Below are 23303 nucleotides of genomic sequence, written 5' to 3'. Positions count from 1 at the left end.
ATTGTAAAGGATAAGCATTCAAAGTGCCTCCTCATAACCAGGAATGCTCAAAAAGCTTAGTCCTATTGCTAAAAAAAAAAAAAAAAAAAAAAAAAAGGAAATCTAGTAACACAAACAAAGAACAGTTCAGTAATCAGCTAGAACTATTACATAATTACTCCCAGCCCATCAAGATCCACCCTTCATCGCCTTTTCCCTCACTGTCCTCCATATTTACAAATTTCAAATATTGCATCACACAGATAACACTTATTTATCAGTGTTAAAAACACAATATGCTCCTATCAATTAAAAAAAACCCAACAGAATACAGTCTAAAGAAAAAAAACATGTAGCTCATACCTTGGAGCCAGAGTAACATAAGAGCCATTACTTTCTGCAGGACTGGAGTTAACCGCAAGTTTGCATCGATTATAAATAGTCTAAAAGACAATTTATTTTGTATCAGTGACCAAAGAGGTATAATACTTATTTAAAAGTAGTAAGTACTATTTTAATGACATTTCCTGTACTCCAGGTTTACATCTGGAATTAATTATACCAACAAACATTTAAATCAATATGCAATCAGCAGTCAAGGAAGTAAAAAGATGAAAATATCCTTATGCTGCCTAAACAGATAAAAAATTGTTATAAACAAATAATGAAACTTTAAAATGTTTGAAATAGATGTGTTATCTGATGAGATCAACAAAAAGTAAAATTAATTATAAACACAAGACACTGTCATGTTTAATTTATTGAGATACTACATGGAAGATTTCTTTGTGTTTCTAAGAGCTGATCTTTTGCAATCATTAGTTTAGAGAAATACCATACACATTTGATGCAATTAAATAGGAAGTCCAGCACACTTCTTACCGTACTGACATCCAGAGGCAGTATGAATACAATCAGGAAGCAGAGATACCAAGCCAATAATGTTGCTATGATCACCAGCCTATGCTGTTTCTTGAAGTCTCCATACCGGTGAAGCAGGAATAAGGCCAGGAAAAAGACAAACACTATCTCAAGGCCCAACGCTGCGCCACTCATTGTTAAATGTTGACTCCAGCCACACCACACTCACTTAGGAAAGCAGAGCAAAACTGCAAGACAAAAAGACATTTAATTACATTAAAATCTCTGGAAGATATTTACATGGAAGAGTTGTTCAATGGACACTTTAAAACATATTAACAAACTTTTCATACTTCACGTGACCAGGACTCTTACCAGACAAAACCAAAGATTTTCAGCAAGGTGCCGTGAAGTCCTCTGAAGAAATCAAAATATGTCATTCCAATGCTATCATTTCCAGAAATGTATTAGGACAACTCCTGTTCATCATCTTGATATACAACAGATCGAGGAGGCAAATCTCTGTCCTTGAACAGACCACTAGCCCAACTTTAGGTTCAGTACAAATTTCAAGATGAAAATCTATTCTGCTCTTTTTCCTCCTTTCAGGAGTAATCAACTAACTTTTGCAAAGGGTTACGTGTTTAAATTAAATGTTTTTGGATAGATAATGAACAACTTTTTTAATGGAGCATACCTGAAATACATATTTAAAGTCCGTACATAAGAGTTAATAGAGCATAAAAACACAGCGATGTATGTTAGTCAACTTGTAATGCACCTCTTTTAAGTTTGAAATTTCAAGAATGTCAATTCACCTTCCTATTCCTCCTGTGCTATTCAGAGAAACGACTGAATTCTCAAATCATTTGGTATAGTTTGCCATGAAGTATTTTTGCTTTGCTCGTCCTTCTGTGTTTAGTTGCTGTTACAGTCAGGACTGCTGTAAGAAAGTACATAAAGCTTCATACAGACAAGCTATTATGCAAAGGTACAGTGAGCTGCACAAATCCATTACAGAAAATTTCACTGACTCGTTACATTTGTATTTAAACTGCTTCAGACCTTTTTAATAAGCATCATTTTATCACAGGCCTTTTATGCATTATTAAAAAGATACAGTTATATACTGTGGCCAGTCTAACTTGCTTCTCCATCAAGATTAACATTTAGCTAGTTTGTTTAAATGAAATAGTTTTTGCTTTGGCTTTGCTGTTAAGACTTCCAGTACTTTCATTTTTCTGGAGATTTAAAAGAAATGCTATTACTGAAATTCCTCTCTATTTACTTTTAAATCTCTTTAGAACTTGGTAAAGTGAACCGTTTCTTTTACTAATTTCTCAGTAAACTGCTTAAGCAGATCTTGTTATGTTTGAGGACACTAAGCAGTGAAAACTCTCTTATTTACACTAAAAAAATTCTGAAGTTTGTGATGCCATTACTACCTTGAGGACACAGAGGAACAATTATTCTGTGACTTTTTTTTCCCCGGTGAAATTTGTTTCTCCTCATTTTCTACTTTCATAACTGAATTTCAAACAGTAAGAGCAGTCAGTTTACTCCGTATTGGCTGTGACACACAGAAAATTTTGTATTCTGAAAATAGCTCAAGTTACCTTCCTGTTTCTAGTCAAAGGATTTACACACATTTTCTTTTCTGCCTTTCATCAAACATGTTTATCAAATTATCTACACTTCTGTTAGGACATACTATCCCCTTACTATTTGTCTGCACTCTACTTTGGCTAGATCATTTGTACATTAAAAACTCAGGATATCTCACCCATTTCTCAATCACTTACTCAAAGAAAAGTCCTTGACAATAGAACATCTATTGTACCATTCTTGTCTTCTCAGAGAAGTCTTTTGTATTTACAGTATAGCAGCAAATTCCACCGAAGCAAAAACAGTAAAACAAGTATGTTTCAGCTTCATTAAGGCACTGCTATCTGGCATGTAGCATTTCATGCCCATTACAGCCACACCTTTTGCCATGTAAACAAAAAAATTATACAGTATTCACTTCATTAGTCATAAAGTTTTTATGACAGTCACACCTAAAAAGCTTCTACCAAAACAGAAGGTAAAAAGTTTTTGCGCAAGATGCTGCACTCAGCTACTGTCATAAGTATTATAAAAATATATTGAATATGCTAAAATAAAGATGGAATTGATTCCTACCACAACTTAACTCACTTTCAAAGATGAAGGTGACTTTGCAGTTATCAATAAACCACATCTTTATGTTATTCTCTGGTTTCTATTTTAATCTCAAAACACAAAAACAAAGGCCTTTTTTTTTTTCAAAAGACTGAGACTAATAACAGAGTTATTTTGAATTAATGTATACACATTTTCAAAATAACATCTTAAAATTTTTAGACAGAAACCATTTAAAACTAGCTCTTCACACAAAAGGATTACATGGAAGAAAACCCACAAAGTGAGAAATGCAATTCTTGAGAGGAGGTCTTCTGGTGTACTAAATCCAACCCAATGCTGCAGACATATCTGGGTCCAGTGCTACTAGAATCAGGCCTTAAAATACATTATAGCAGCCTATAAAGCCATGCCTTCCTGTGGAAAGCAGCATTTGACACTGAACCTGGTTGTTATCTCAAAGAAAGGTAAGCTCCTTACCTATCATCCTGTTTCATCACTTTATTTAGACAACCATCTCACTATTGGCATACAGCTAGTATCAGCTGGTTGAAATTCCAGAATCACTACAAAAATGTTGTCCTTAAATAACTACTTCAGAAGAGCTCTCTTGTACCATACAATGGCTCAGAAGATGCTCCTGTTAAAGCAATGACAAAGTAACGAGAGCCCTCACCATGAATGGAGAAGTATTTATTGGCATACTCAGTTTCTGAACAACCAGGCAACTACAGATTAATACAAATAAGATTAAAAGCTGAAACGCTGGCACAGGAAGTGCAACTAAAAATACAAGGACACACTCTTGTGTTAGCTTAGGATTTTTCTGCTTCTTTTCAGACACAGACAAAATCAGTCAAGTCTTTAATTTTACCCAGCTACTAACTCTGCATGGATCATAAAGGGCTCAGTTCAGGCTTTATATGATAGACTCCCTACTATCAACAGTATTAACTTGCCCTGCCAACATAAGAGTAACTGCACTCACGGCATCTGCATTACAAATGAACTAACTACTCTGCCTGGTACAGAAATCTCAAGTTACTAAAGGAATCGGCAGAGAATGAAAAACTTCTCACTTTCTTAGAGCTTTAATAGAGCACCAAATTTAACAAAGATACTCCAATACTATATTCTTAAAGAAGGGCTAGAAAGAATAAAGCAGATCTGTGAAGGATTCACCCAGTCTCCCAGCAGAGAGGCCTGAACAAAGGGTAAACATTGCCTCACATGCCTTACTAGAAAGTATAAACACGACAATAGGATCTTTCCTTTACAAATTCAGCCTCCAAATTCTTTCCCTCCAGGAAACACAACTTCTCTACCCTGTATTTCTGTGGTGGATTTCTCCTGCATAACACAGGCACAAAGCTCTGCCCAGCTGTACCTGTTCCCCTCACCACAAGTTTCCAAATCTTTAAGGTACTTTTATTTACACTACCACTCTCAGAAATACCTGAAATGTCTCATAATTTTGTGCCTTCTATTGTTTTAATTCTCATCCTATTCCATTAGGGAAACTCTGAAAACCATTAAAAGTATATGACAAGGGAATGGCCTCCTTAGCCACAACAGCGGCTCTTCCCAGCTTTCTTTCCAAAGCAAAAACATCCTAAGGAACAGAATCAAAGTGCTACTAAGCGATATATAAGATCATAAACTAATCCTCTTGTATACAGTATGTCTATCAGTCATTACTGAAGCAGATTAGGTTATTTCAGCTATTTGTCCCTGACAAACTGATGCTGTCTTTTACTTACCCACTATATTCTATTTACTTACAAATAGCTTTAGCACCAGAATTTTTTTTCAGGAATTCAAAAAGAAGAGGAGTTTGACAATCTGTAGCTCTGTCTCTCCTTCAAACATTACCAATAAAGACAGCCACCATGCTTCTGGTTTTCCTGTCTGGCACCTCCGACATTTCTAGAATAGTAAAGACTTTTTTTCTTGTTCTTCAAGCATTCTCAAGTAGAGATCAAACAGATTTGAAAAAGCTGCATTTCTAGAGATTTTGGGTATTTCAGTTGAAACACCTGAAATACCAAGAAGCCTTACTTTGTATTTTTAAAGATCATAATTACATCTGAAGAAAACTTGTAACCAAAAAAGTTGCCGAACTATGAAAGGGATTATCAGAGACAGTCAGGGACAGAACTGAGAGCCTTAACGTGCCAAAAAAAGATCTGGGCAACAGCATCTCCCACCTCCAGGTCAATTCACAACTCCCCTGCAAGTACAAAAGCTGCCATCTGCAATATATCAATGGCCAGCTCAATGATGACCTTCTGCCTTTCTGTCAAGAGAATAATCTACTAGTTCTTACTGAGGTTCTACCAGCACATTTCACTTGGCAAAAAAACCCAACATGTAGCAATGTATCTGTATAACAGGCCATTCTGATGCACCAGCCAAACTGGTTGTGAGTAATATTATCAAACCACCTATAGTTTTGTTGTTAGAGCTCTCAGGAATTCATTAAGGTTACTGAGAAAACAACAGGATCAAGAATAAGAAGAGAGCCTAAGAAAATGTCTGCAAATATGTAAACCCTATACAGGGGAAGCACAACGTGAGGATGGATGGTCGACCAGTTTGATATCCTGAAGGAGGTGTGCCTGCCTCATGAAGAAGCAGTGTAGAAGAACCCAGAGATGTGTGCCCACATGGACAGTAGACCTAGAATCTATATCTGCCATGTAATGTAAACAATAAATAGCATCTGTTGGAATCATATGGATTTGGTTATTCAGTGGCCCATTTCCCCTCTGCACCAGTGTTTGGTTTCTGAAACAGGCCCTGCTCAGCAAAATTATGCTGTTAAGAATCATAAAGACAGACTTCACTCTACAGACATGTCGTAGCAGACTACAGCCTTTAGCACTGATAGAACTGCCTCACACTAAAAGCCCTTGACACTTACATCTTAAAATGACAAAATGGGATAACTTACATTCCAGAACTTGTAAACGAGAAGGACAAGAGGCAAAGCAACACCACAAATAGTCCCTTCAGCCATTTTAATATCTAAGCCTGCATAGTGTGTTGTGGAGATTTCTTTTAGGTTGGTTTCAGGTTTAGGGGAGGAGTGGCATCATGGGTTTTGGTTGGTTGGTTGGTTTGGGTTTTTCTGTTTACTTTTATTATTACACATTGGCCTGTACAGCTTGGGGGAAATAGTATTTATAAACAGACAACAAAGACCTGCTTTATCTCTGTACAGTGAGAAAACTATCTAAAGAAAGAAAATAGCTACAAAGTGCCCAAGAAAACCAACTAGAGATATTATCTGACTGCACAATTTGAGAGAAACAACCTCTGAGATTAGTGAAAAAGCAATTTGCATGACTTTGTCCTTCTAAGACACACTAGTCAGTCTATGTATTGACTGATACTTCATTAGTACCTGTCCGTTTAACTATTTTGCAATGAAGAAAAATTTTAAATTGACTAAACATTTAATTGATAATAGATCAATATTTAGGGAAAAATGTTTTGTATCTTCTAATTAAAAAAATAAAATGCTCTGCTGACACCATTCAAAATGGCAGTACTCTCTGATTTTGCAGGAGACTAAGTTCCACACAGTAGCACTAAATCCAAGACAAATGCTTGACCAAGGAACATTAAGATTTTTGTGTTCAAATGCAAGCACAGACCATCAGTCCAAAACCATGGCAAACTCATTTGTTTTATATGGTGCTGCCTTGTCCTCTACTAATGGATCACAGAATCATTAAGGTTGCAAAAGATGTTCAAGATCATCAAGTCCAATTTTTAATATATTAAGTACCACAGAGGCTGAATCTTTCAGTTTAGGGAACTATGCTGAAAATAACACACAGAAGAAAATAACTCACTTATCAGAGGAAGTGAAATAGAATCAAAGCAAGCACTGTACAGTTGCACTGTACAGAATCTAAAAAAAAGAACAGAAATTGCTATCTGGACTACCAGACTAAGGCACTCACACAAAGCAGGTGTCAGTAGGGCAGTCACATGACTACTGCCCCAAGACTGCGGGCAGGCAAACAGACTATTTGTTAAATCCCAGATTGTAAAAAACACTTGGATTTTCCGCAAAATCATCTTTCAATTTCCTGTACATTAACAGAGAAGAGTGGCATGATTTACAAAGAAAAAAGAGTATGCAGAAAAGGTGAAATAAACTCAGCTCTTTCTTTAAAGCAAAACTCGACCTCTTTTTCGTCTGATTATCTGCTTAAATAATCTTTGAACAACTGTTCTGTGACTTAAGTTAAAACCAGAAACAGTTAAAAAACCCTTTTATTAAGATGATATGAGTGTTGAGTCACATCGTTCTCTGTATGTGACTTAAACTTGACTTAAAGTCTTTGCCACGGGTTCCATTACCACCCTCAATTTTACAGGCACGTCTCTCCATCGTCATGCAGTAAACAAAAGAGACAGCATCTACCAGCTGACTAAAAGTGGGGTTGTAGGTGTGCTCAGAATTAGTCCCCAATCCCCACCAATTTCAAAACCAGCAGTTCGGGGGGAAAAAAATCCCGCAGGAAGAGCTGCATTGGTGAAAGTCCCGCGGGCTGTGAAACACGGTGTGAAAAGACAGCAAGGTTTCAACAAGCAGGGTGAGGGTTCGGACCAGCCACGGGCAGTTTCAAGTGTTGCCAGAGAGATGGTTCCCCGGCGAACCGTGCCAGGGCTCCCCGGCACAGGCCTGTGCGGCGCCGAGCTCCGCGGGCACGGAACCAGCGCCGCCCCGCGCCCCTGACGGGCGGGCGACACTCGGGACATGGGCCTGGACACGAACCGCCGCCCGCCCTCACCCAGCACTGCCCCGCGACCACCCTTCCCTCGCGTCCTTGCCACAGCGGACGTGCCCGGGGCTGCCCCTTCCCACCCGCCTCTCGTCCCCGCTCAGGAGAGCCGGCCCGGCCGTGACTCGGCATCTGCGGCCCCGCTCCGCCTGGCCCCGCGTCCCGCCCACCGCCGCCTCACCTCTCTCGAGCCGCCGCTCAGCGCCGCGTCCCCTGCGGAGCTCTGCCGCCCGCCATCCCGGCCGGCACCGGGCTCAGAGCGTGGCGTAAGGACCGGCGGCCGCTCCCGGCTTCTTCCGCATCGGAGCCGCCGCCATTCGCCGCCCGCCGCCGCCGGCCCGGCACGGCCCCGCCCCGGGCGGGCACAGAGCTGCGAACTACAGCCCCCGGCAGCCTCTGCGCTTCCCCCGCCGCAGCTTCCGGCCGGCGCCGGGATGGCGCGGTGCTGAAAGGCGCGGGGTGCGCGCGGGCCTCCCAGCGCCATGTACAGGTACGGGGGCGCCGGGACGTGGGGAGGCGCCGGGACCGGGAGATGCCCCGGGACTGGGAGATGCCCCGGGACGCGGAAATGCCCCGGGACGCGGAAATGCCCCGGGACGTGGGAATGCCCCGGGACGCGGGAATGCCCCGGGACGTGGGGATGCGAGTAGCGATGCTGGGCTGCGCGGAAGCCGCATGGCGCCGGGGCTGCGCGTGAGCCCTCGTGGATCCTCTCGGATCCCCCGGCCGCGCGGGGGTGGCTGTGCATGGGAGCCCCGGGAGCGGGTGTGGGGCTCGGGGAGGCGGGAAAGGGCTCCTGGGCGAGCGAGCGAGCGGTGCGGGGATCACGTGTGTTTGTGTGTGTGTGCGCGGCCCCGCGGGTGCCCCGGGGGAGCGGGGGGTCTCTGCCCTCAGGGCTGGGGGGTGCAGCGGGCGCGGGAGCCGTGCGGTGCCCGGGGCGCCTCTCTCGGCCAAAGCACCGGCAGCCGCGGGGGGAGCTCCCCGCATCTCCCCGTGCCTCCCCTCGGGGAGAGCTCCCCGCACCTCCCCGTGCCTCCCCTCCCGCTGCCGCCCCGCCGTGCCGGGGTCCCGCCCGGCCGTGTCCGGGTTTGGGGTGTTGGGAGGCTGCCGTGTCCCGCCGCCTCCATTGGCTCCGCTTCCCGATCCCTCGCCCGCCCCATCCGGGAGCGGGGCGCGCTCAGTCCCTGGCGGGATCTTCCCCAAAGCCCGGCGGACCGAGCCCAGGCCCGCGCTGTGGCCGCGGCTGGTGCTCCCCGCGCCCGCGGACCCCACGCTTGGGCCCCCTGCGTGTGGATGTGGAGTGCGAGTGACTGAAATGTTTCAGGGGTCCCCATCCTGTGCCTGGTGTCAGCCTGGCAGTGCCCTTAGCCTCTGGGTTTTGCTGTGTCTGCAGAAAGCATCTCCAGGAGATCCCATCCTCTAGCACTAATGTTTCCACCGGCTTGGAGTGGGACTCCGGCAAGAACTTGGAGCTTCTTTCGGCCATGGGAGTGTCGGCCCTTAAGAAAGACAAGCTGGGCAATGAAAACACGCCGCAGGACCTGCTGGTGTCGCCGCCCTGCCTTCCTCCAAAGCGGCAGAAGCTGAAGGACAACGAGAAGGAGTTTGTTATCGTGCGGCGGCCGTGGCTGCTCCGGGAGGCAGAGTCAGGTACCGGCCCCTGGCCCGGGTCCTGCTCCCCTTCGGCAGAGATGGAGGGTGGGACCACAACTCTGCCCTGCTTTATTGTGTACTTCTGCTCTTACCCAGCCAGAATATCACTTTTAGATCTAGTGGCTTTCAGGCTTGGGGTGATAAATCCTCTTTTATGTATGCCTTTAAACAAGGGTGGGTGTGTCTGGCCCCAGCATTGTGGCCCATGAAAAGCATGGTTCTCTGCTGCCTGACCCTGTGAGCACTTGTGTACGTGTGCTGGGGGGTTGTGCTGCATGTCCTGTGCCTGTTTGCTCTTGTGTGGGGGACAGAGGTGGCACAGAGGTCCCAGGAGGGCTGTGTTATGAATCAGTGTTTTAGGGTTGCTTAAAGAATCAGTAGCAAAAGTAGGCTTAATATGAAAGCAAAAGTGTGACAAAGCTTGTTGCCAGTGTTTACTGTAGTTACTAGATGGTTAAAGCACACAGAGAAAAAGCAAGCTAAAATCAATCAATCTAAAACCAAAGTCAGTCCAAAAATTATCTGTTTGGAAGCAGGAGGAGAAGGGTAAGTAAGGAGGGCAGGCTGAGGTGTGCCAGTGTCCCAGCTCCTGATGGAAACAAGCAACATGAGGGACCATGCCAGAGAGCTACAGGGAAAGCCCATCAAAGGGTGGAAGGCTGCTGGGCTGGAAAGAGAAGGAGCAGGGGTCTTAGGCTCTTGAAAGGGATGTTATAGAATACTGGGTTCCTTTCCCTGGTGTCAAAATGTGGTTTTATTCTCAATGAGTATGGGATACAAAATAAATAAGCAGCTCTCTCTGGACATTATGCTGTCACACAGAAGGTGGGAATGCCTTCAGACAGTCCTGGTTTTATATAAGATGGAATGCTGGGTCAAAGGCAGCTGTTACTGAGCTCCACCACCCAGAAATCTCCCATGTGAATCACGACACCTTCTGGAGCCCTGAGAGAAGCTGTGATCACACACATTGTTTCACATAAGTCTTGAAGTGGTGACAGCATGCATGTTTTAGGAAGCAGTTTGTGATACCTGATTTTTTCTGGATATCACATAGAAGCATAGCCGACCTTGTGCTCTCTTCTGGGACTCTTACATGCACAGGTAGGGTGGGCATTTCAGCAGCAGGGCGGGGGGGGAAGAAACCCCAGAGAATTACACAAGTGTTAGATTACAAAGGCAGTAACTAAGATGCTCTTGTTCCCCGAGTGAGTATGTGAGTAGTGTCCATGGCTTTACTGTGTATACAAAGTGAATATTACAGGAGCCTTTGCATTTACCAGTTGTGCCTAGACAAAGATGGTAAAAATATCTTCCTACAATGATGAGCTGCAAGGGAGATGAATAGTGGGGCTGATGTCTGTTATAAAGTGATGTACAGCCTACAGAGGAACTGTAGAGGGGCTTTTAACAACCAAACCAAACAGGGCATCTGACCAGCAGGCAAAAATGAACCAGATTTAACTAGAACATGTTTTGCTCTTTCCCTAAAGGTATTTCTTTGGATGCACTTCCAGATGAATTACTTTTGACAATCTTTGCCTGTTTGCCCCTCAAGGATTTGCTGAAAGTTTCTATGATTTGCAAGAGATGGCATCGGCTTTCGTAAGTATTGCTTCTCATCATTTAGTACTAAGGAAAATCTTTGTTTCCATAGACCATTAAATGGTCTGGTTCTCATCTTATTTATACATACATAATTCAATTTAGGCCATATGTGGGTATGTATAACCAAAAGATGTCACATGCTTTAACATTATTGTAGTCCATTAAATAGCTTTCCCTTCTCTTGGTCTGTTTTTGATACTGAAAACTTTCTGTGGTTGTACTCATAGCTTAGACCCGTTACCCATCTGAACTCATTAACAAGTAAAATTTCTGTGCCCCAGGTTTGATGAATCTCTCTGGCAGACTCTTGATTTAACTGGTGGGAATCTGCTGCCAGGAGTGCTTGGACAGTTGTTGCCTGCAGGTGTTACTGTGTTCCGTTGCCCGAGATCTTGCATTGGGGATCCGTTGTTTAAAACAAGCAAGTAAGGCTTTTTCTGCATGTTCTGGATCCTGAAACTGGGTCTCAACTATTCACAGTCTGTGTGTTTTTGGTTTTAAGGTAATAGCAACTTGCAGTAGTATTCATGCTGTCTCTGGAGTGTGGAAGAGCTAATCAGTGGTTAAGCCTCTGTTAAAACAGGAGGATCTGCACTTACCTGTCAGTTATTTAAAACCTAGTTGATGTGATTTTTTTTAAAATATCAAGTACCATAATGCAGTTTTTATCTTGCAAGGCAAAGAATTATCATAATCTCCAGCATTTTTATATGGTACACTCGAAAAATAGTTTAACTCCAGCAGGATGGACTCCCAGGTGTTAGAAGAAAGCAGTAAAAATAGCTTTTGCAAGTTGTGTATATTTGTAGTGTATGGGATATATTTGTGATGTAAAGAATTTATAGAACAAGTTTTAATGCAATTTTAGTAACCTTTATTTTATTTTATTTTATTTTTCCTTTTACTTTTTTTGTTAGTCTTCTTAAACTTCAGCACCTGGATTTGTCAAACTGCACAGTGTCTGCTGCAGATCTCCACAGTATCCTTTTTCTGTGTGAAAAGCTGCAGAACCTCAGCTTGGAGGGTCTAGTGCTTTCTGACAACATCATCAAGTGAGTGACATGTTTGGGAATATTCAGTAATACCTTCTGTTTGGTGGCATCATTTTGTGCAGGCTAGTGAAAGAATGCAGTGGAAAGTTGTTCATTTTGGGAGGCTTTTGACATAGCCAGTTTTAGGTGCCTTTTTTTTTCCCCCCTCCCAATTCCCCAGAGCAGCAGGAGGTTGGAGAAACTGCTCACCTCTCTAGGGTTTATGTGTCCATGTTCCCACAGCTAAGCTGTACGGCAGGGCTACTTTTATTTTCCCTTTTTTGTACTCCCACATGTTTGGTGTGCAGGTTCTTTTCTATTCCAAGGGCTCTCAGTAGCTCTCCTGCCAGGTGCCCATTGTGCTTCTGCACTGTTGCTCACTTTTTGGTTGAATTTCTGAAGTCCTGGAAGATTACAGATTCTGTCAGGCAGACAAAATGTTTTTTGCAAAGACACTAATGGGTGTGCAGTCAACCTGTTCAGTCACACCAGGGGATTGTGGAGGTGTCAGGGACCATAAATCAGATGGCAGAGACTCTGGCTGTCCTGGTTTCTGATGCCTTCCTCTCTCCAGGGAGGGGGAACCAGAATGCAAACAAATCAGTATAGTTTGGCTTTTTATATTGTCAGTAGTAACTGTTAAAACTATCTGAAAATTGGATACTAATCACACACTAATGATAGAATTTTTATTGCCTTCTGAACAAATGCGCATACTGAGTGTTCCAGATTTTGTGTGTATGCTCTAATCTTGCCAACACATGCATTCAGGGAATGCTATTTGGACATGGCTTTTGTCCTGGAATAATCTCCATCTTGCAGAGGGGTGAAATCAGAAATGGGATGGGTTTTTTTTCTTTTGTAGAGGTGTAGTCATGTCTGATAAGCTGTGGAGTATGTTTATTAGCATACAACAGGAAAAGGTGAAAAGAAACAATTTCCTTGTAAACATAGCAGTTTGTAAATATGCAGACTTGTCAGCAGTATTAAGTAAATAGACAGGTATCCCTTTTAATGCTGTGCCTTGATACAGCAAGTACAGAGTTGAGACCCTTAGTGACTCAGATTGGTCAGTTGATTACAGATGCAGCACTTCATGTTTAATGAACATTTCCCTGTTCAGGAAAATTGGGTCTTAAAAATAGTCACATGCTAGCAAAGCATGCAATGTTCAGCATTTAAATTTTATCAGATTTTTCTTTTTTTTTTTTTCTTTTTTTTTTTTTTTTTTTTGCCTCTCTACAGGAGCATTGCTAGAAATCCCAATTTGATACGACTAAATCTCTGTGGATGCTCAGGGTTTTCTGCAGAAGCCTTGGAGCTGATGTTGAGCAGCTGTTCTATGTAAGACAAAATCAGGTTTTGCTATTCCTGAAACATTTATTTTTTTTCCTTAGGAATCCCAGTTATTCTTGTACCTAATACTTTCTTTGTATTTTGTGCCTGTTTTTGTTCCTAAATGCCTAACAATTGATTATTAGCTGAATAGTCAGGTAATTTCTTTCCATCGAGCTATTTTCTTCTTTAATAGCAAAGATGTATTTCAGTAGTTTTTCATGGGTTTTCTGAATCATCTTCTTGGGTGTGTAAGCCCCATTTATGTTCCTTTGATATCATGTAAATTTGATTTTCTTTATGAAAATAGTATGTAATTTTCACAAAGATAGAAGTTTGTGTTTTGGAACTGAAGAGTGGAGTTCCAGAGCTCCCTTTGCAATCAGAGTACAGTATGAGTGGCTGAGAAAATACTGTGTCTTTCCATGGTAGAATAATCCTTCAGTAACCTTCTAGTTTATGAAGGCCTATGTAGAGATTGACAGCTCCAGTGATTAAACCATCTGCTGGCAGAATGTCATTGAACTGGGCCCCAGTGAATTCAGGATTTATATCCCAACCTTTCTGCTGATTTCCTGTGACCTGCAGGACAACATACGTAATCATTCCTTCTGCAAAAGCATGGTTTTTAATCAAATTGTGAGTTAAGTGGGCAGCCAAAGCCTTAATCTGTCTGTTGCTTGGTCTGATGACTCAGATCATGAGCTCTTTAGGGGATGGCAGTCTGTGCAGTGCATAGTGAATAGCAGATGGCAGACCTGATCCTAGGAATGCTAGTGGCAATTTAACTGTTTTTTCATTTTATGTAGAGAGTGCTAGCTAAATGCTGTAGTTGTGCATTCACCGTGTCTTTGTCCCTTGGTTACAGCTACAGCACCTTGCACACAGAACAGTATTTTGTCCCAGCTCCTTGGTGACAGGCTATAGATAATCAAGCACGTGAAGAGAGTTGAACTCACAGCATGACCATTGTTTATATAAAACTATGAATTATTTTATGCCAATTAGGATTAATTGGTCATCTGACCAGTACTAATAATGGATGGTGATTTTTCCTCTAAATGTGACCATCTGTTCAGTTGTAACAGATTCAGGTCACAAACCTGATGAAAAGACAGTGTCTCCTTGTGGCAGTTCTGGAAAGAGCCTTCACTTCCTAAGATACTACTGAATCATTCCAGTTGAAAGTTGCTTTGAGAAGTCACTTTAACCCCTTTCCCAGACCAGGATTTAAAATTAGCACTGTCCAGGTGGATGAAGATTTTCTCTAGTTGGATCTTGAAAATCTCCAAAGACAGATTTGGCTGAGTAACTTGCTCCATTCATTAGTGCTTAATTATTGTCATACTAGAATTTCTAGTCATGAATACAGTAAGTTGGCAGTAGGCATGTTACAAATATTTGCTTTAAAAGTATCAACTGTAATGGGAAGTACTAGAATGTGAACTGCGTTTCAGCCATTTTTGTTCACAACTCTGTTCATCTGTGTATAGGCTGGAGGAGCTGAACTTGTCCTGGTGTGAATTCACAGCCGCTCATGTCAAAGCAGCAGTCAGTAATGTTACTTCAAAGGTCACCCAGTTAAATTTAAGTGGATACAGAGAGAATCTACAAATAGCAGGTAAACAGCAGTGTGACAAACCTTCAACCCACTACGGGGATGAAGCAACAGCCTTTATAATTTCTTCTGGTTGGCATTCACTCTTTGTATAGAAGAATCATGTACTAACAGTAACTTTTGTGCTCTGTATAGTTTGAAGTTCTTGCTGTCAGAGACTCATACCCATATTTCTGCCTCAGGCATGAAAGGTGAGATGATTTTTCTTCTGAGTTTAGGAACAGTCAAGTGAAAACTCATTTCTTCTTCAACTGGAGGGAACAGCCTTTACTTGTGAAGTAATTCCTGGAGGCAGGACTTTGTGTGCTATAAATTAGCCTTCCAGATACTGTTCCTGGAGCGTTCTTAAGGCTTCTGTTGTGTCTGCTGAAAGCATCTTCTAAAAGAGAACAGTCATAGTAAGTGCTTGAGTTTCAGACCGACATCCAGATAGATACCAGTTAATTTGGAAGGCAAATAATCTCAGTAATCAACATTTAACCATTTATTTGCTAATAGTTCTAGAAAGAAAAGTTTTATTAAGTTGGATGGTTATAGAAAATGCAGGTAAGTCCAGATTTGGGGGAGGGTACCTCAAAATGAACAAGACCATAGCTAAAGGGTGAAAATTCTTTTGTGGTAAAGAGAATTTAATTTTCGCAGTGAGAGAATATAACAATAGGGCATTGGATGACATGCAGGGGAAGACTTCTCATTTCTGTTTAAATATCACACAGACCCCTTCATGTATTCCCTTTGTGGGAAAATAGGCAAATCTTCTTATCTCAGCCCCAAGCACATAAACAAATATGCTACATAATCTTCTCCACATCAGGAATTTGAACCTTGGGCCCTCTAATTGAGCCATTAGAGATCATGTGCTGACCTTTTCTGTTTGTCAGACACTTTCTCTGAGTGACTTTACTCTGTTTCAGTGCAATTTTCAGGCATAAGACTTGAATAGTACATTAATCATCATAATTAAGGTATTGTTTTGTTTAGTTTCTGCATGTGAATTCTGAAATACAAAATTCTCTTGCATGTTGTTGAGCACCTCGCTATGGCTTTTAGATGTTATCTGAACCACAGGTGATTCCATGCTACTTCCAGACAATGAAAAGAAAGTCAAAAATTTACAGTTTACATCAGAAAAACCGTAACTTTTTTTTATAGGGAAAGAATTTTTTGTGGGTAAAATGGAGATGTCTAAAGGATTTGGTGCTCTGAAAGGATATTTGATAGAAAATTTTAGTTACTTTTTCACTACATGTTAGTATTTCAGGCCGCTCACCATAACTATGTCTCGATAGATTTCACAAAAATACAATTTAAATTACTGTCTTCCTAATTTGATGGTTGATGCAACTGACTTCTAGGGATAATATGCTGAACTAAATGTATCTGTGTTGCTGAGGGCTGAAAGAAGTCCATGTAAGGTATCTTCACAGGCAGACTGTATGCTGTGTCTTAAGCACGTATCTTGTAGTTGAAAAATTGTTCTTCAATTGCGGGGTTCCAGTAGAAAAGATATAAATGAACATGTGTGGACATCTGTCTTGTTACTGAAAGAGGGACTGACGCTGTGTGACTTCTTTCAGATGTGAAAACACTGGTGGAGAGATGTCCTCTACTTGTCCATTTAGATCTCAGGTAAGAAGACCTGTGGTAACCAGTCCTTAAATCTTTGTGGTTCGGGGGATTAGCACTGAGGCAACATTGTGTAGCACTGCACATCCAGAAAATACTACTCAACCTCAGCCTACTAAAGATTTGCTATCTGGCGTGACCTAATCTGGAGCAGGTAAGTAATCAAAGATGTCTTTGTTACCCCAGATACCTACAGGATTTGTTAACTAACAAGAGATGGTAATTGATAGGTAGAATGGAAGGAAGTATTTAGATGCCTACAGATCATTAGCCTAGCATCCTAGAGAGGGTTTAAGTAATATCTAATACAAATTTGTTACTTGGCCATGTAACTGTAAAAAGAGGTGTATTTTGGTTTTGACCTAGTCAATTACAGTATTTTGAAATCTCTGAAGAACTTGCCTGTTCACGGCATAAGTTCTGTTGCAGAGTAGCTGTGTGAAAAGAAACTTCACTTGCTTCACTTGCCCCTTTGCATGCCCAACACATCAGGCTTCTATACATGGGTTGCTTCCATATTCAGCAAAAACATACTTTGGTCATAGAAAAAGTATATATATTCAATAAATTCCTCTGCCTGAATTTTCAAAATAGTAAATTTACCGCTGCTGTATACTTATACCATTATTTAATGTGTTCTCTGTACAGTGACAGCATGATGTTAAAGCCTGAATGCTTCCAGTATTTTAAAGAACTTGTGTTCCTACAACACCTGTGCCTTAGCCGATGTTACCAGATATCACCTGCTGCCTTAGTGTAAGTAACCTCTAATTGACCTTGTTTTTTGTTCATGCAGAGGGTAAGTTAATTTAAATTTGCTTTATTTTAGGTTGAAATTGCAAATACTGTTTCAAAAAACTTAATGGTATGAGGAACTGGGAATAAAACTAAGATAAAATAACCTAAAACCTCTACCCTTTGAGAATCCAGAACCTGTAGCCTTTGAGAATCCAGACTGGAACCAAAGCTGAGATAATCTTTCAGTGGTGCAGGCTGTACTCATGGAAGTGGCTGCTCCATGCATGCCTCGTGTCTTCTGTTAGTGGTATTATACCAGTGGTGCTCATTGCTGGCATGGGAGGTTGCAGTCCTGCCAGTGACAAGTACTGATGTCAGGACTTCTGAGTGTGCAGCAAGGTTTGCTGGAGCTGGCAGAGTTAACAGTACTGGCTGGACTAGTAAGCTGTGTATATTTGCTTTTGTGTGCACCTTTATCAGTTATTGATTGTGACTGAAACATGGCTTAGAGTGAGTGGTTCATGAGGTCATTCTGCCTTTTATTAGTATAGAAGCTTTCAATCCCAATACTTCCAGGAAAGAGGTCAACACAAAGGAAATGGCCAACAAGAAAAAAGGTTGAGAGGAATTGGATTATTGAAAATTAGGATCTGAAGCACCTTTGCTGTGGCAGCACATACCCAAGTATTTTGATTTTGCTTGTACTTAGCTCCAGTACTTGCTTGTAAGATACACAGTTCAGATGATGTCTGGGAAAATGTAAAGCAATCAAGAAGCTGGGTCTGGCGACTCACCAAAATTGCTACAAATTGGAGACTGATTGATAGTACTTAATGGGCTTGTGGCCTCTGAGCCACATCCTGGAACTTCATCTGGGCAATTTCCTTCACTTGTTTTAGATTTTTAAGTCCAAGGATATGAAAGGGGAAGAATCAGTTTATTTTCAGTCTGTGAGAGAGATTAGCAAAGAAGTAATTTATTCAGCCAGTTTCCTGAAGTATCAATGCTGAGTACTAGCTTCAATTAAGTATGTGCTTAAGCAGTTTACCCTCTTCTAAAAAATTAGTAGAAATGGAGTTATCTAGCTTGGGTACAGGCTGAAAAACACCCAAAAATTTCTGTTTCATGATTAATATATTATTTTTCTCTTTCTAGAGAGCTTGGTGAAATTCGAACACTGAAGACTCTTCAGGTATTTGGAATAGTGACTGATAGCTCCCTGCAGCTCCTCGAGGAAGCACTGCCTGACATGAAGATCAATGGTTCACACTTTACTAGCATTGCAAGGCCAACTGTTGGCAATAAAAAGAGCCATGAGATTTGGGGCATCAAATGCAGATTGACACTGAGAAATCCTAGTTTCTTGTGATCACGTACAATGCACCTGATTACCATGGACATACCGTGTATTGAAGCTCCGTAGGGAAAAAAGTGCTGGAGCACCTTTTATCATAGTACTGTTACTCTCTAAATTGGTCTTACACCCTAATGTTGGTTCATATTTTATATCATTTTTTTGTACTTAAAGCCTTTAGAAATTTGATGATGTGTGAGCAATTATAGAATATTTCTTTCAGTCTTTCTTTTTTACAGGGGATCTTTGAAAAAAGAATTATGAAACAAATCACCATAATTAAGTAGTGTCAGCCTCTAGCAACTGTCTGCAGCTTCTGGAACAGCTTGCAGAGGTGCCAGATACCTTTATAAGGTTTATTAAGGAATTTGCAGAATTCAAAATGAATACTTATATATTAAATCTATTCAACTACGTAACTGAAGAAAAGGTACAGTAGTATGAATGAATTGAACTTGAAAACAGTAAATTGGGGATATCTACACAGAAGCAGCTAAGAGACAGCTCAATACCTTACAAGTTAAGCAGCATAAAGGAGCTATAGTGAAGTTTTTATTCAAAAGGCCACAAAGGAAACTTTGGTCTTTAGCAGCCTTCATTTTCAGCCAAATACAGTTGGAAAAGCCTGTTTAGAATTAGCATCTGTAAAAACAGGTGCTGGTTATGCATTATTTCATGTTGTGGTCCTAGGTTTTCTGATTACATATTACAGGAACTTAATGTAGCTTCTGTGAGCCTGATTGTAAGTAAAACTTTCTCTCAGATATTTCAGCTGCAACTGATAAATTGGTAAAAGTTTTGCAGGAAGAGGGCTCAAAGAGAGAATTCTACATATGACCAAAAACCAGAACCTGGGACTACTGTGTAAGAATGCTAAAAGAGAGAGATGCTTTGGTGCTATCAAGAGACATAAACTTCTCTTTTGTATTAGTTTGCTTGTAGTAGCACTTCACTTGTATTTTTATCACTAACCACTATTGTCTAGTGTTGATTTTTTTTTTTTTTTTTTTTAAGTCAGAGGAAGCTGAGGAACTGTCCAAAAAGAAAAACAAAACCAAATAAAGGATAGGGACAGGTAATCACTTTAAATGAACCTTTCATTTGCATCTGTTATCAGGGTCCTCATGCATAAACCTAGAATGTTCCAGCAGCTGTTTTAGCTGATAATTCCTAGGGCAAGACTTGGACCCTCTGTAGGACATAAACATGCTGCTGTTTTTCCCATGAATGCAGTAAGCAAACAGCTGAATTTATTCATGGATGTTTTTAAGAGTAGCCAACATATTACTATAGGCCACTGCATGGATACAGCTTTTCCCATTGCAGTCTTGAGAAGCATTCAGGAATGAATACATAGTTGTGCAGAACAGATTAATTACTGTGGGAAAGGTTGTATGAGTACTAGAATTTGATATTTAACTTGACTTCATAGAACATAGTAAAAAATGAATTATCTTGTTAATCTAAGTTGGTTTGTTTTTTTATTAAATTTAACAGTGTCAGTAACAGGTGTTAGTAATGGGCTTGTACCCCTTACAAAGGAGTTAATGGGCAACATACCTTGTAGAAAATGGAGGAGTAATAGGAGGTTGAAGGATATAGGATATTCTGCTGCCTTAGAATTCTACCTTAAATTACTTCAAGAAGAAAAAGTAAATCTTTGCAGCACAGCATTACTGTGCTGTAAATTACTGTAAATTCTTCTTATGCACAATGTAACCCCATGCAACTTCTCTTGATATTAATAAAGATGTAAGAAATTGCTAGATTGTACAAAATGACTTGTGGATGGTTCAATGTTTTCCCTGATTTGCCACCAACTTTGTCATGGGTCAAAAAGAAATTTCTCCAAGCAGTATGTAATCAATGGTTGTTTAAAGGACAGAGTGTTATCATAAATAATTTCAACATTTATTAGATTATGCTTTAAAACCTTATGCAGAATTGGAACAGTAGTAAGTCTTTAACTAGAAGTAATAATTTTACATACCAAAGTTCAGTGTTGGAAGGGGATTAGCATCCTGTTGCCTGTCTTGAATGGTTATGATAACAGCTGCAGTAGACATATAATCAAAGTCCTCTGGATAAGGTGCTCAACTGACCCTTTCCTAAGAGAAATAATAAGTAGCCCTATGCACTCCATAACAAAACCTGCTACATTGATTAGTCTCTTTACCACATGTAAGTGCATGAAGGCTTGCAAACCATTAAAACAACCTGAAACAGGCAGTGAGAAGAAACTGAGCACGTGAAACTTTTGAAGGTTGAAATAAGGCACAGGACAGCTTCATTTATCAATTAACCTTTTAGCTTTTATTACAGAATGTATAAACACCACTTGGGAAAAAAAAAAAAAAAAGCAAAGAATAACAGGTTTAGTTTAGGTCTAGAACACAGTGTAGACTAGCCTTAAATGAAAATACCATGGACTTGACTCAGCAGGTAGAAGGGGTGCAAAAATCACTGCCAGTCCATGCAGATTAAATCGGCGTTAAACCAAGACTCAATCCTGTCCTGGAATACTGTCTACCAAGTAAGTTGTCTGTACTCCAATCCTTCATCATAAAGGATCCTTAAGAAGTTCTTTAATAAAAAAAAGTTAGCTGCTTACTATTAATTATAGATTTCTGAATCATCCTAGTCAATTTAAGCATTCACCAGTAAATGCTTCAACACAACTGCAATTAAATACAGACAAAACCAGTAGAGACCACTTCTGAGTAGGTCAGGCTTCCATTTTGCTAAGTTAGGAATTTGACTTGAAAAATTTATTAAGTCCTAATCTAGATCATACTTTGGGGCTGTAGGGCCTGAAAACATTGCCTTTTAGTGTTGATGTTCATAATAAGGAATGACAGGCATGCTTAAGAGGTATGCTTACTGATCCGACTACCATTCTCCCTTAAAACATTACAGCACACAAATGTCTAAATAAGCAGGGGGTGGGATTTCTGCCATAGATTTGCTGTGCATGTGTCCAATACCTAAATCTGATGTAAGAGTGATAGAGTCCTAAGAAGTAATAAATTAGTGTTAATGGCAATTGTGGGCTTGGGGATTTTTTGAATCCTAACGGTATATTGACTATTGTACTTGACAGAGGCACATAATAAACAATCTCTTAACTGGTTACAGATGGATTGAGAATAACTAGAACACCATAGTCTGTGTGCACACAACTTTTAGAAAGATTAGTCGTTTGTGTCTTTACCTTTAGACAAGCTTTGCACATTATTTTGGACAGTTGGACAGTAAGAGCTTTATTCTCATAGTTCCTGAACTTACCAACTTTTGCAAGCTTATTTGGCTACTATGATTTTCCCCTCTGGTCTACAATCACCACAACGATAGTGTAAATAACTCTGCAGCACAGTTAGAAGGTGAAACATACACAGTGATAGCTTATTCAGACATGTCCATCAGTTTCACATTTTCCTAGAACTGAATGGTCTGGTCAAATCAGTATCCTCTAAATTATTTTTAAGTTCTATTCACTCTATTTGTCCATTTTCTTCATCAATAAAGAGCAGTTTACATTTTGCAATTGCCAATAAATACACTGATTGATTGGCCGCACTGCAGAACATTTGCTTTAGACCTGAGAACATCTGTTACAGAAGTCTCTTCATTCAAAAGTCATTTGAAGAAAACTCACTCTTGGAAAGCAATCTGTAGTAGACAAAACATATTTTCAAGTCATGTAGAGCAGAAGAGTTCCTGCTGTTTTGGAATATTTGTTTTGTCAAATTCTGCCTCTCCTATGCAATCATAAGCACAGATTTCAAAAGGCAGTCACAGATCAGTTTCCCTAAAAGGCTTAAAAGGTCACCTGCTCACCTTTAATCAGAGCTTTTTTTTTTTCCTTTCTATTATCAACTTGATTACCTAAGGTGAGCAGAGACATGTGAAATTAATTTGTTGTGATTTATATAGCACTAGAATTCAGAACAGGATTGGAAATTTAATTTTTCTGGAGAAGGCAAAACATTTTGGGAAAACTGGAAAACACAGCTATTAGCTTTGTGCTCCAACTCTAGTACCCAGCATACCTCATTCTTCTTTAAATATAAAAAATTCAAAACCTAAAATTCCAAACCATTCAACTTAATAAGGCCAAATATATTTCTTAATGATAGCCACTTATATACACTAGTGTCTCTGATCAACTGCTTGCCAGTTAATCCATTCGGTGAAGGAATATATCCTACTACAACGTGATTTCTATAATTTGTATATTCCTGATGGGCTCAAGAAAACCTTTGGGTTTCAGGTCCCTATCTAGCCAAACAGAAAAAGTAAAAGCCACCTCATTCAGTATTTATTAAACCAGACTTATACTCTTGATGTAAGTCTACAAAGTAGAAAAAATACTGGAAGAACAAAAAAAAAATTGCCACAAGTTGTATGAAACTACAAAGTTGAACAATTTTTGAAAAGCATACAAAAGATTCGTATTTTCATTTCTTTTACATCAACATCGTGGTTTACCAAAATCTATATATCCTTGCATCAAATTGCTAGTTTGACAGTCAACTTTTCTA

The 23303-nt window shown here is 40.5% G+C and overlaps 2 protein-coding genes across 2 annotated transcripts in view; one reads left to right on the top strand and one right to left on the bottom strand.

Annotated features, from left to right (window-relative positions):
* LMBRD2 (LMBR1 domain containing 2) overlaps positions 1–8085 on the bottom strand; it is a 31312-nt gene extending 23227 nt beyond the window's left edge. The window contains exons 1-3 of the mRNA XM_083883478.1: positions 7981–8085; positions 862–1088; positions 343–422 (exon numbers count right to left, since the gene is read on the bottom strand). Of these exons, the coding sequence (XP_083739604.1) occupies positions 343–422; positions 862–1035 (254 nt within the window). The 5' untranslated portion in view covers positions 1036–1088; positions 7981–8085. The remainder of the gene's footprint in view (positions 1–342; positions 423–861; positions 1089–7980) is intronic.
* Positions 8086–8209: 124 nt separating this feature from the next.
* On the top strand, positions 8210–23179 carry SKP2 (S-phase kinase associated protein 2). Its single transcript, XM_083883920.1, has 10 exons — positions 8210–8289; positions 9193–9449; positions 10946–11057; positions 11342–11485; positions 11978–12112; positions 13337–13435; positions 14920–15047; positions 16622–16673; positions 17319–17426; positions 18564–23179. The coding sequence occupies exons 1-10, from the start codon at positions 8282–8284 to the stop codon at positions 18775–18777; spliced, it is 1257 nt and encodes a 418-aa protein (XP_083740046.1). The 5' UTR covers positions 8210–8281; the 3' UTR covers positions 18778–23179.
* Positions 23180–23303: the final 124 nt, after the last annotated feature.

The sequence above is a fragment of the Zosterops lateralis genome (assembly GCF_965231275.1).
Source record: "Zosterops lateralis genome assembly, chromosome: Z".
NCBI classification, from domain to species: Eukaryota; Metazoa; Chordata; class Aves; order Passeriformes; family Zosteropidae; genus Zosterops; species Zosterops lateralis.
The sequence above is the reverse complement of the archived record's forward strand: the minus strand, read 5'-3'. Positions and strand labels throughout refer to the sequence as shown.

Bases quoted from the DNA above. Each gene is read 5' to 3' on its own strand.
- SKP2 (XM_083883920.1), top strand. The intron at 12,113-13,336 runs GTGAGTGACATG...GCCTCTCTACAG, and splicing joins CTTTCTGACAACATCATCAA to GAGCATTGCTAGAAATCCCA. The intron at 15,048-16,621 runs GTAAACAGCAGT...GACTTCTTTCAG, and splicing joins AGAGAATCTACAAATAGCAG to ATGTGAAAACACTGGTGGAG.